This window comes from Podarcis raffonei, chromosome 3, assembly GCF_027172205.1.
Source record: "Podarcis raffonei isolate rPodRaf1 chromosome 3, rPodRaf1.pri, whole genome shotgun sequence".
NCBI classification, from domain to species: Eukaryota; Metazoa; Chordata; class Lepidosauria; order Squamata; family Lacertidae; genus Podarcis; species Podarcis raffonei.
The window spans coordinates 64,964,930-64,978,184 of record NC_070604.1 but is presented as its reverse complement, the minus strand read 5'-3'; the positions used below and the strand labels follow the sequence as shown (position 1 = coordinate 64,978,184).

General features: G+C 39.6%; 1 protein-coding gene across 4 annotated transcripts in view; it reads right to left on the bottom strand.

Moving 5' to 3' along the window:
• The window catches only part of ADGRG6 (adhesion G protein-coupled receptor G6), a 103,999-nt gene that overhangs the window by 51,870 nt on the left and 38,874 nt on the right, over positions 1–13,255 (bottom strand). Inside the window, exons 4-6 of one of the 4 annotated variants that reach the window (XM_053382066.1) lie at positions 11,542–12,162; positions 6,328–6,396; positions 4,922–5,002 (exon numbers count right to left, since the gene is read on the bottom strand). In XM_053382066.1, coding sequence (XP_053238041.1) covers positions 4,922–5,002; positions 6,328–6,396; positions 11,542–12,162 — 771 coding nt within the window. Of the gene's footprint in view, positions 1–92; positions 3,854–4,921; positions 5,003–6,327; positions 6,397–11,541; positions 12,163–13,255 lie in introns of those variants that run through there. The other 3 variants (XM_053382067.1, XM_053382064.1, XM_053382063.1) reach the window with 3 other exon arrangements.

Here is a 13,255-nt window from a genome sequence, read left to right as displayed (position 1 = left end):
TCTAGTCTAGTCTTAGTTATTCTAAATCAACTTCTACAAAATCTAACAGATGGGTGATTGTTTTCTACATCTACTTTCACACTTTGACATACTGTGCTTGACCTCAGGTCCACATGGGCAGTCCCGGTCAATGAAGATGTTGCATAAAAAACAAGACAACAAAGATTTGGGAGAGCTGGTGCTAGGATTCAGTGTTGTGTGGGCTACAATACTTTGGTTTGCTTTAGATGTCACATTGGACAAAAAAAATTCTTGAGTCACCTTTTCCACCGAGCCTTGGGTTTGCAAATTATGAAGGAGTGTCATTCCAATTGTTACATTTGTGCTGTTTAAGGTACTTTCATTAAAATGAATAATGGATTCAAGAAATGGAGGTGACTCTGCTATCACATCTGTTACCAGTGAAATTGTTGGTTCCAAAAAGGAATGGTAGGTTGTTTTATCATAATCCAGGAAGCTTTCAAAAGATCTGGAAATTGTCCAAATGTACAAATCAGTAGCATAATTGTTACTAGGATTGAAGGAGGGCAATACTTTGTTTGCAGAACTATAGGTATGCTTGCTAAAGAGATGCATCTTCCAAACTGATTCCTCTCCTGAAATGGTAGCTTCTATATTAGGCTTAATACTTTCATGATCCACATCACCAACAAATATATCAACATTTTCTAGCTGAAGCGAAGGGGTATGGTTGTTTTCTGAATCTTCCAAAGGTTGTTTTTCATTGACAGTTATATAGCTTTCATTCAGTGGGCTTGTTTGTACGTTTAGGACTTCATTCCATGAATAGCCCAAATCAGGAGACTTTTGACCAAGGTCACTTAGAAGACTTCGTGAGATTAAAGGTGTTGACACCATCAGTGCTGCTGAGTGGCTACCAAACTGCACATTTATTAGACTCTGTGCTGAAACTGTACAGGCACTTTCTGTACATGGAGGCATAAAAGTTTGTTTTAATAGATCAGTATGATAAGGGAATGCATTTATTATATAGCCAGCTTGTGTTTTATCCAAAATTTGCTGTGTGGCTAATACAGCAGTACTTTTCAACTTTACATACAGCATATCAGAAGTACTTATTTGCAAATGCATGGAAGGCTGAATCACAGGTATTTCTAATGAAGTCAAAGGAAAATAAAGTGGAGATTCATCGTTCATGGACACACTTATGTTAAGAGGAAGGTCTCTTTTTGTTTCCAGTGGAAATGTTCTTTCCATACTTTCTGAAATCCTTGACGAGAGTATCGGAACAACTGAACTATGCTTCTCTCTATTCTTTTCTGACACAGAAGCAGAAGTGTTTATTTGTTCAGTTCCATGGTCCACTGTGCTATTATTAGGGGTAGTTTGCATGGTGATGTCATCTGTTTCTGTGGCAGGCAGTAACACTCCTTCTGTTAGGGAAGAAACTGACTGGCTGAAGAAGAGCTGCCACCTTTCTGTAGAGTCCTCAGAAGGCACTAGAGGATCTTTTCCCAAAATCCAATTATCTACATATTGTATTGGACGACTCAAGTCACCAGGCTTCCAGGACTTACTGATTTTATCCATCCGTTTAGAATCAATTGTGGGAAGAGTCATGTCATTATGTGGTTTATCAGGTTCACTGTTTTCTACGTGTCCAGATCCTGGAAGCTTATTTTCCAAGGAAATTAAGGAAAGAGACATGGAGTTGGTATAAGCAAGAAATGTATCTGGGAGTTCAAATTCATCTTCTGGAGAAGAGGCCTCTACCACCTCCTCTTCAGTTAGAGGTCTAAATAAGCCACCTTTTAAAGAAGCAGTGTTGAAAGTTCCATGATACAACGATGAAACAAAAACAGTCTGTTGAATTTCTGAGTGTGTGTCTCTTTTTGGTAAAACAGCTGATAAACTTTGCAATTCTGTACTGTATTCTGCTGGCAGGAAAACTTCTGTTGGCTGAATTATGGGCACAACATCTGGAAACCAGGCTTTCATGTTTTGTAAGGAGCCAGAGGGATTTGCACTCTGTTTAAAAACTTGTTTTTTAAAATGTACTGAATTATAGTCTTTGATGTAATTAAATTTTGTAGGCTGTAGTTCACCAAAAATATAAAACCCATTTCTAATAGAATCCTCTTGTAGAATTCTCTTTGTGGGCTCCAGGTAGACATTTCCAAGTGACCTTTTTTCTAGTAAGTCTACCTTTGTTTCTTGAAATAATTGCATACGGTGTGTATAAGAAGACTGGACAGAAAGAGATGGAAGCATTTCTTCTGAAATATCAGAAACAGCTTGATTGTATGTTGCAACTTCACTCAAAGACTGTAAGAAATTGTAAGCATATTTATAAGCAGAAGAGAATGTGTAACTATTTGTTGATAACAACCACTGAGTATCCTCTGTGGGTTGATGAAAGATACTCTTGCTCAGAGAAGGAAATAAAGAATCTGATTTGGGATCTTCTAACTGAGGTGTCCAAGTCCATATTGGCTCTCTGTCAACACTTTCACTCTGTTGAAGAGGAAGTACCATGTTCCTGATATGATCAAGAGGGATAGTTGGTATTTCTCTTTGGTTACTACTCTCAATTAGCAAACTTTTAGAATGCCCTGAAACGTTATTAAAGATGGAGTACTTCAAGGAAGAATTATCGTCTATGTTTACTTGTTCTGTAAAAGGACCCAAGATATTCACTTGAGATATCGACTGCTCCTCAGGAGCAGATGATGTGACCTCTGGTGTTGTTGGGATAAAATAATTGGGTGCATTTTTTCTCTCTGGACTTTGTTCAATTGATGCAGATTTACTGGCATGAAGAGGCCTCTGCTTCACAGGCCATACTATTGGAGTTGAAATAATTCCTATGTTTTTGACGCCTCTGATCTTAGAATCTTCCTGCCCTTGTAGTATTGGCTGAGAGGAATCAGCTGAACTTCTCTTGACTCTGAAGACCACTGTAGCAGGAGCTTTCATTGCCTGCAGGTCTGTATATAGTAAGCCATAAGGTTAAAAGATCAAAAGGGTTACTTATGAAAATGAATTACCTCTTCCTCAGATCAGGCTTAGAGACTGAATAAACAGAGGAACTCTCTCTTAATTTAGTGGGAACTGCACTGATGTATACCAACTTTGAGTCTCCTCTGATATTCAGAGACATCAAAAACATAAAAGGGGTATTGAATAGTTACTCTGCGCACTGTAAATATCAGCAATTCTCACCGACCTAAATCATTCAATAACATTCATAACTTGGCCCTATGGTTTTTTTAAGGATGAGTTATAAACAACCACCACCTGCACAAGAACAGCTGTATTCTAACAAATATACATTCGTTAAAAACATAAAATCAAATTAAAACAGATTTTTTTGCATAGGTTTATGAGGTTTCATGAGGGGGGAAGTACAGGACAGTTTATTATCACAGTCTACTTGATAGAAATGTTAGAATTAAAAAGCAACAAGCATTTATTATCAAGAGAACCCACGTTAATCTGCTATCTCCTGATAATTTTTGTCTCCTCAGAACTGCTCAAGAAGTAGCAATTTGAAGGCAGCCCTTAGTAGTCTTTCATCATGAAATGACCATGGCTGATTTGATATCCTTGACCTTTATTAAGTTTGAGCACCCATTTTAGTTGATTTTTATCTGTTATTACTTTGCATTAATACGTTGGCATGTTTTTGTCATGCAACCTTTTTTACTGTCTCACCCATAGTTTTCTTTGCTACGTTTTGGTCCTTATTGCATATTTCAGATGTAAAGCCCACTGGCAGTCTCCAGCTCATGCTCTATCCTGGTTCTTCTAGGTCTCAGCCTTCCACTTATTTCAACCCTTTGTCTTTCTCTAAATTTAGATCCCATCTTTTCTGACAGCTGAGAAATCCCTTCTAGCATATAACAATGATAAAGAGGCAAACCCTGATCGTACTAATCTTTAAAAGGTGTGGCATCTTGTAAAATGGCCTTTGCTTTTATGTTGATTTATATTGTTTTTACATATTTATTCCTAAATTGTTTCGCATTTTGTTACTGCTGATAGTTGTTTTTTTTTACTTACAAAGCAGTATGAAATGATATAAAAGTATTAGTTGTTCTTTCTTTATCTTAGAATGCTGCATACTCTGGATTTAGGACCTAGTTCACCAATGCCACTTGACTCTTGGCCACAGTTCGCATTTAGAATCCTAAGATATGTGACATTTTCCATGCCTGTTGTACGAGTGAAATGATTCAAAAGAAAAGAAATGATTGGTTCCGAGGGGATTTGCTTTGTTCCTAGTGCTTCTGCTTGAGTTAATGAACCTCACAAGCAGATCTGAACTGTTTCGACCCTTCAGTAACCATAAATGAAGCCCCTATGAGCAGAGTATAAAAGTGGCAGAATCTAATGTTGTAGGAGAGGATTCCAACACACCATGGGACTTCACCTTCCTCTTAACTCTGCTGGAGCTCTATATGTGCACCTCAGAATCTGGTTAGGGTTTCCTAACCACCCAAAGCAGATTTTGAGAGTGCACAGAGGGCTGCAGGGGAGAAGAGAGGAATGTGAAGTCATCTTGTTTAAGCATAAGTCCATTCCACTCTTGCACTGGCAGCACTAGATGTAAGTCACTGATCTTGACATGTAGCATTTGAAAATCAAGGGAACAACATGTTATAAATGTCTGAAATAGGAAATATATATACAGGAAATATGTTTAATTTCCCTTCTCCCACATTTTCACTAATTTGACACAAAGCAAATTCAGCAGTGCTTGATATAGCAGAATCAACCAGGATCCTTTATATAAGATCTGACATATACAAGTATACTTAAAAGGCAATAAAATGTCTTACAGTGGAATCCTATACAAAAGTAAGTCCCACTGAGTTCAGTGGAGCTCACTCCAGACAAGTGGGTATAGGATTGCAGCTTCAGTCACATAACAAATGAAACATAACATTGAATTTCTTACCATAGTTTTGGTTATCAGTTCTATTAGTATCAGGCATGTTAGTGGTAACAGTGGGTGATGGAGTGGTGGAATTTACAGTAGCTGGTAACAAAGATGAGAAAGAAGTGAACTTGTATGGAACATGAATGTTAATGAGGTCATGGAATAATGCATGAAAACACAAACAGGGAATGAAGGGAATTGCTTCTTTAACTATTGAATAATTTACACAATTCTCTCTCTCATACACACACACACACACACACACACACACACACACACACACTTTGTTTAAAGTATAAATGAATTAAAGAGTCAGTATGGTTTCCTGATTAATGTGCCAGACTTGGGTTTATATACCAACTCAACCATGTATTTTCCAGATAATCTTGAACAACTTTCATTTGCTCACCTGTAAAATGGAAGTAACATAGATCTACCCCAAAGAGTTTTGTAAGGATGAATAAGATGAAGCCATTAAGGTAAGTAGGTGGCTATAAATTCCACACCCCAGTCTTAAACAGATTTACATTAGAAGTGTGTTAAGGCTCAGGATGTAAACAGACACAATACCCAAGTGAACACCAGATCTGTCTTTTGCAAAATGTCATTTGCTGAAATAACAGCTGCAATATCAGCCCTTCTGTGGGTACACAAATTCTGAATCATCCTCTCTTAAGGCCTTTAAACAAGAACACTTGTTTACAAACAGCATAAAAATAGCCTCTACAGGGCATCCATGTAAGGATCTAATTAAATCTTCTAAGGTCTGGATAAAGAACAGAATTAAAATCGTAAATGGATATATTTGAAAAGGATACATTTTCAAAGTGTTGCTTGGGATTTCAGCTGTCTAATTCCCAATGGCATTCAGAAAAGCACCACACATAAAGATTCAAAGGTTACCACAAAGGAAACATTCAAAAAGTGATGCATTTTTGAGCCAACAGAAAGAAGAATATTCATAATAGCTTGTCATTTTCAAACACTGGAACATAGAAACATTATCATCAAAGCAACTAAAGACCGTACTACTTAAAAGATTTTTTTTTTTGGGGGGGGGTTGGAATATTCTTAAAAATCAACTCAATCCAGTACCTGATAGTAATTCAAAGCCAGTAACTTCAAATGAAAAAGGTGGAGATAGGGCAAAGATAAAGGAAGAAATGAAGCTAGCCCTCCTTTCTATAGAATCTGTTAGGTTTTAGAATAAAAAGATTTTATAGAAAGGGTGTTATCAAGTGAGTTGCTACATTCCTTTCACATATCCTATGTCCCTTATAGTCATTTTTCTGTTATGACTGTTTCTTCTCTCTGGTTACATTCCTTTTTGGCCTTAGCCTTTTAATCTATAAATGTTTAATTAAAAAACAAAAACAAAATATGGAGATATATTCCAAGTATACAAAATACTGTTGGGTTCTTACCTTGGCACAGGCTTCCCAGGTTTGCACAGCTAGTAGGTTCAATTGTAGGTAGGGGAATGAGATATGAACCTTTTTCAAAAGGGAAAAAAGAGGCACTATAAGCAATAATTGTCTGTTATTGTGGCACTTTCCCTATGAAGAAAGGTAGAGGGTGTTTGCACATTTAATTAAGAAAAAAAGTTAGTAGGTAGATTTATTTTATTTTGTGAATTTATATACTGCCCTATACCCACGTCTCAGGGCAGTTCACAGAATAAAATCAGAACATAAAACCATAAATTAAACCACAATGTAAATTATGAATACGGGAAACATTGGACTGAAATATTTCTCTTCCTCTCCCATAATACTCACTTAATGAAAAGGATCGCCAGAAATTTTAGATCACACAAAAGGAAACAGTATTTCTGGAAAGTGAGTGTAGCTTAAAATGTCCTAGTGGTTAGCCTAAGTTCATCATAACTCAGACATGAAGCTTAGTAGGTGACCTTAGACCAGACACAAATTTACTCAACAGTGTTGTTGTGAATATATAATGGCGTAGGCAATAGTCACATACAGTCACCCATCAGAGCCTGGAGAGGGTGATCCTAACAAAGAAAAAAAATAGAAAATCATTTTTCCATAGCCTTACCCTTCTAGAACATCCCCCTCCTCAGTGCTATATAGTACAAAAGAGCCTAGGTGTGTGGATGACTGCCTTTAATATAAGTGCTTCATTGAGAAATAGCAGAAGTAGTTTCTGGATAGTGGAAAAGGGCACCTCCATTTCTCCACCCTGAAACTTCCCTGTATAGCATGAGTTATTTTACGTCATGGCACATATGACACACCACTCCTAATGCTACGCCTACAGGAAGAAAAACCATTCTTTCTGCTCAGTTCAGAATGGGTTTCGGGGAAAATATGTATTTTTCCAATCCCAACCCACCAAACCCCATTCCAATGTGTCTCCCAAATCTGCTTCTTATTAAAAAAAAATGGGAACCATGAGCACTATTCTCCTCATGGCTCTTAATGCTACAACACTGCTGCTGCTGCATCAGCAGCATCTCAGGCTAGTAGAGGTCTCGATGCCATACCTCCCAATGATTGTTACTACTGCTATCAAGTAAGTCTGTATAGCGCAGGAAATTGAATGGTACTAGAGAGAGTTTTCAAAGGTCCTGAATTTCAGTTAAATTTGGGCTCATTTTAGAATAGATTTGGGAAGTGAGCCCTTGAGGCCCCCATTCATATTTCTGAATCCCCTACTCTGAGCCGTGATATCATCACTAATTACAATCTGCTAATTACAACTCCTCTGAAATTCTTTTGAGGGGGAGTCTAAACACCACCTGAATGCAGACTGAATGGCCCTACCATTAGGTAGAGTGACTGCCTCAGGCAGAATATGACAAGGGGCACAGAGTAACTGCAAGGTGTGGGAGAACATTGCTGTTTGCATGACATGGCCCACTCCTGCACCATCTATACAAGGCTGCTGTACTCAACTGTGATAGAGGACACTGTCCATCACCATGGTCTAAATAACATTGAACTGCCAATCCAGTGAGCCTCTCTCTCATGGATTCCCCTCTTGCCCTTTGCCTTAAGCAGCAAAATGTCTTGGGCAACGCCTGCCTAAGGAACACGGTCTTGGGGAATTCATGTCTAGTTTTCTCACTTGTAGGGTACTAACAAGTTATTTTTAGGTCAGTGAATAAGTCCACAAAAGCTAAATTAAAGCTACGTAAATGACTAGGAATCAATTTCAAACAGCATACTAAACCAGGAGGAGACACTGTTCTCTCAGGAGGATTATATTTGTCAATATGTTAATACGCTTATGCGCATTAAGTCCATTAACCAGGAAAATCAGCAACTGTATGAGGAAATAAAAGCTGTTTGCTGATGAGTGAGATAATAGCAGTGACATTTATATGCAAATAGGAAGGTCCCTTTATTGTATGTCATATCATTGCAATGAATGGCACGGGATGGCTGTCTTTCTATAACCTTTTAAAAAAAATGAATAATCAACACAGATAATCACTGTAATGCTGTTAATATTTAATTTCTGATCTATTACATATGTTATCACCAGGGCTTTTTTCAGCCAAAAATCAATGGAACTCAGTTCCAGCATTTCTCAAGTGGGCACCATTGCCATTCTAAGAGAACAAGGGAGGTGTTCATGGTGAGTTCCAGCACCTCTTTTTCTAGAAAAGTAGCCATGGTTATCACTTTTTTTCCAAAGGGCACTTTTAAAATACGTTATTAAATTTCCCCAACAAGATAAAGGGGGAATCCCTTGTGCATTTTTTCTAGTTAAGGCTCAGCCTTTCATTAGTACCTGTGCACAGGAAATTCATTTTGAAATGCAATAATGGAATCATGGCCATTCCTGTATTAATGTGGGTATTTTCTTACAGAAATTGTGTCAGGTTGAAATGGAATGGGATGTCCCATCACCACCAGATTCCCATGGCTCACTCTGATCACAATCTGTTAGACGGAGAGTAGAAGACACCTAACTGATGCAATCAATTCTAAATCATTTGCAAAAGAACTGTGTGCAGGTATATGGAGCCGATTCATATCTCCGCTTATCATGTCACAATTTGATCATCTATTCAAACCCAGTGCGGATACAAAGCATATCTGAAATGTATATTCACCAAAAATGTTATGTGAGAAATATATTTCACATACAATTGGGTTGCTGGCTTTTCTATTCCTATGATATCCTTCTACAACTTCTACTAAGTCAATTTTAGACATCTTAAATAATTTTATATTGGCTGCTATCTTCATCTCTCCATTCTTCATAATCATTTTTCTACTCCTTAGTAAAGGTACTAAAATAATGTGTTATCAGTTCAGATTCTTACATGGGTGCTTTGTCGCTCATTCTTCTTTATTATGAAAACTATTTTAATATGCTACCATCACCCGCCCTCTATTAAAACCCACTGCTAAGTCATTTAATGGCAAATGTTAGCTTTAAATGAATAAATAAGACTCTGTTATGAGCCAGAAATAGGGTTGCAAGTAAACATTAGAAGTATTTGAATTAAGGGTTACAGCCAATACTAGTCCTATGCAGAATAAATCCACTGAAATTAATGGGCATGATTATCTTCAAGTATAGAATTAATAATAATAATAAAATAAAAAATAATTGTACTATTCCTGCATAGCATGGAAGTTGGACTAGATTACCCTTGGAGTATCTTCCAACTCTACTATTCTATTATTGTATAGTATTCCATGCCCTGCTCTGATCAACTCTCCAGCATTTTAGCACTAATGTTAGGTTCTCATACAGATACTATACTTTACTCCACATTCATCTGTCTACAGCTAGATATCTTTTTAATCCCTTCCCTTTGTACACACATCTGTCTTGTAATCTCACAGCTAAATATCAAAAAAGGAATCCCTTTTCCTGCAGATTCCAACACAGTTGGCAGTGTTTATAGGGAACACAAGTGTATGAGCTCAAGCATACTATTTTATTGTAAATAAAAACGATAGTGAAATTTATCATCTGACTGACAGAGAAAAGATTTGAGACTGGGCTGGGCAGGGGTGGGAGCGAACAAGCTTCATGCCCCTTCTGTGTTTGATGGTGCAATTGTGGAAAAGAAAGTTTCAATTGTAACTAAAACTGAAATAAAACTGCACCTTAGGGTTGAACAAAACATGTGGTGCAACTGTATGTACTTTAAACATGCTCATTCACATAGCAGTATTACACAAAAAGGAATATACCAGGGAGGAGAGTGAAACATTTCCTTTTCTGCAGTCCATATGACTGCAGTCCATTTCCCCCCTTCCCAATATCAAAGTCAGGTTGAGAAAAGCAGATTAAAAGCTATAGCAAGCTATAACAAGACAGCAGAGGAGCAACTTTTGCTCCCCTCCTCTATGCACTCATTTGGGTGTAAAAAATAGACCCCCATTCATGCTTTTTATGTGAATGGGGAAAGTACATGTTAAAGATGCACACAACTGCTCTGTTGGGTAAAGTCACTATGCTTTGGTTATGACTCCCCTCCATGCTTGCCAAGATTTTTGTTATTATAGTAAGATCCAACCTTTCCTCCAGGGAGTTCAGTGTGGTGTACATGGTACTCCCTCTCCCCACGTTATCCTCAGAACAACCTTGTGAGATCAATTAGGCTGAGAGGTGGTGAATGGCCCAATATCATCTAGTGAGTTTTATAGCTGAGTAGGGATTTGAATCCTGGACTCCCAGGTCCTAGTCTGACACTCTAGCCATTACACCTCACTTTCAGACCTTTGTTTTTCTTTATTATATCTTGTTCAGTTTAAGGACATGCGTCTAGGGAGAGAGATTAGAGAATGGTTGGCATCCTTCTGTCTCAAGAGACAATGGAGTGTGCCTCTGAGGGTGGCGTCAAACTGCTGTGTTAGCAGCACTGAAGTGACCTCCCTGGGGTGCAAGCCCGGGCAATTTGTATGGACATCTGGGGCTGCCCAGATGATGAGACAGCCCCATTTCTTTTCCTAAAGATATCTCATAAGGTAGTGGAGGTTTAGGATCAGACTTTTCCTTCTCCTGGATAGGCTACCTTCCTAGGTTAATGAAACCCATCTGTCCCTCACTTCCACCTACAGCACGTGCAGAAACTGCCTTCTTGGACCAATGGACCACCTATTGGTCTTGTCCGCTCAATCCACTGGACCCTGCCTTTGCGTGCATCCCTAACTCACCAAGGGTTTGAGACCCATTGGCTACCCTCACCTGGTTTAGCCAGCCAATTGAAGCTGTTCCTATGGTGCAGCCGCTGTCATATGCTGAAAGCTTCTAGGAGCCACAAGTGAGAAATGAGTGCAGGATAGGGACCAAAGGTGGACAAACTACCCCAGAAGGAGCATGACATGTCCCACACCAAAGATAATACATTTATTCAGTCTGGCTTGTATAATACAGTCAAATGAACGCTATCATTGACAAAATCTTGCTAGCCATCTTTTAAAATGCCTGAGCTCGATCTAGACATCACAATGTGACTCTGAATGCACCAAAAGAACAAACATACCCAGAAGCAAAATGCATATTTTATGAGATGAGTTGACAAGCCCAGGAAAGGTGAGGTTTCCCTCTGGGAAACCAACCTCACTTTCATCACAAACACAGCTTCTTTCTGACATGTGACACCTTCACAGCTATGCCAGAGGAAAAATGAAATAAAAGATGCTTACCACAACTCAGGTTGTTCTCTGCTTTTAATGATGATGTTGGGATGCTCCAAAAGTCATTTTCCCAGTCTACAATGTTGCCCTTGACATCGCAGCTGAGGTTAAAGAGTATCTGGGAGCTCATTGTAAAATTCCAAAGCCGGAAGTTGTAAATATCCCCATTGAGAGGATTTATATCATTTCTATTAGAGCCCAGAACCAACTTCCCATTACCAGGAATGACCTTCCCATGAGTATTTGAACAGGATACTGTTCTGTACGTGTGTTTGACACTGATACCTACAGTGCCTGAGAAGCTATCCCATATAATGCAAAGCTGCTCAAACGTTTCTGCGGAGAAGTGCCTATCAGGATTGGTGTCAAGTGGATCATCTAAAATACATTCGATGCCTGAGATAGATATGAAGTGGCCATTTTTTGTCCTCCCAAAACCAAGGAATTCTGTAGAAGAGTCACCATAGGAGAAAACCTTCCATTCACTGCTTTCACTGCTGTTCTCTTTTGCTTCAAAGCACAGTGTGAACTGATTCAGTTCTGGTACTTGGATGGAATTTGCCACAGACACAGAATCAACACCCAGGGATTGTGGAATGATAACTTTTTGATTCCTCAAAGACACAGCAACTAGAAAATGAAAAGAAAATTTGCTTCATTTAATATTACTGAAGTTCATGTTGACACATTTTCTCTTATTATAAATAACCAGCAAATGCATCAGATTAGAAGCATATTCAAAGTAATTTCAACAGCTACTATAATCAGCTACTAGGATATCTTAAATTGTGAATATAACATGGTAATTGGCTCCTATTCCTACAAAATTGCAAACCAATCATTTGCAAAACTACTTAGCATTTTTACCTGTTTATATTAGACCCGTGGTTCTCACAGAGGGGCAATTTGAGAATGTTTAGACCAAGTTAATGGCCTTTTAGGCTTTCTCCATGTGAATAGGAGTTCACTTTTTGAATAATAATAATAATTATATTTCATGGGGGGGGCATCAAGATTTTAGAGATGCTTAGGTGGGGCATTGCCAAAAAAAGGTTGGGAACCACTATATTAGACAATGAAGTAGACCAGTAACATGAAACAAGTTTTTGTTTTCCCTGAGTACTATTCCTGAAGGTTTGTTTTGAGTACCGTATTTTTCGCACCATAGGACGCACTTTTTCCCCTCCAAAAATGAAGGGGAAATGTGTGTGCGTCCTATGGTGCGAATGCAGGCTTTCGCTGAAGCCTGGAGAGCGAGAGGCATCGGTGCACACCGACCCCTCTCGCTCTCCAGGCTTTAGGAAGCTATCCGCAAGCCTTGCAAGCCCGGCGGGAGTTCCCGCGGGCTCACAAGGCTTGCGGGCAGCAGCCTGCAGCCCCGGCAAGTGTCCGCAAGCCTTGCGTGCCGGCGGGAGGTCCCGCCGAGCGCGTGAGGCTTGGGGCGGCAGCCTGTCACCCGAAGCACGGGGAGCCCCCCCGAGGGCTCTCCGTGCTTCGGGCGAGTGTCTGCAAGCCTTGCGCGCCCGGCGGGAGGTCCCGACGGGCGCGCGAGGCTTGGGGCGGCAGCCTGTCGCCCGAAGCACGGGGAGGCCTCCGGAGGGCTCTCCGTGCTTGGAGCGACAGGCTGCAAGCCTTGCGCGCCCGGCGGGAGGTCCCGACGGGCGCGCGAGGCTTGGGGCGGCAGCCTGTCGCCCGAAGCACGGGGAGGCCTCCGGAGGGCTCT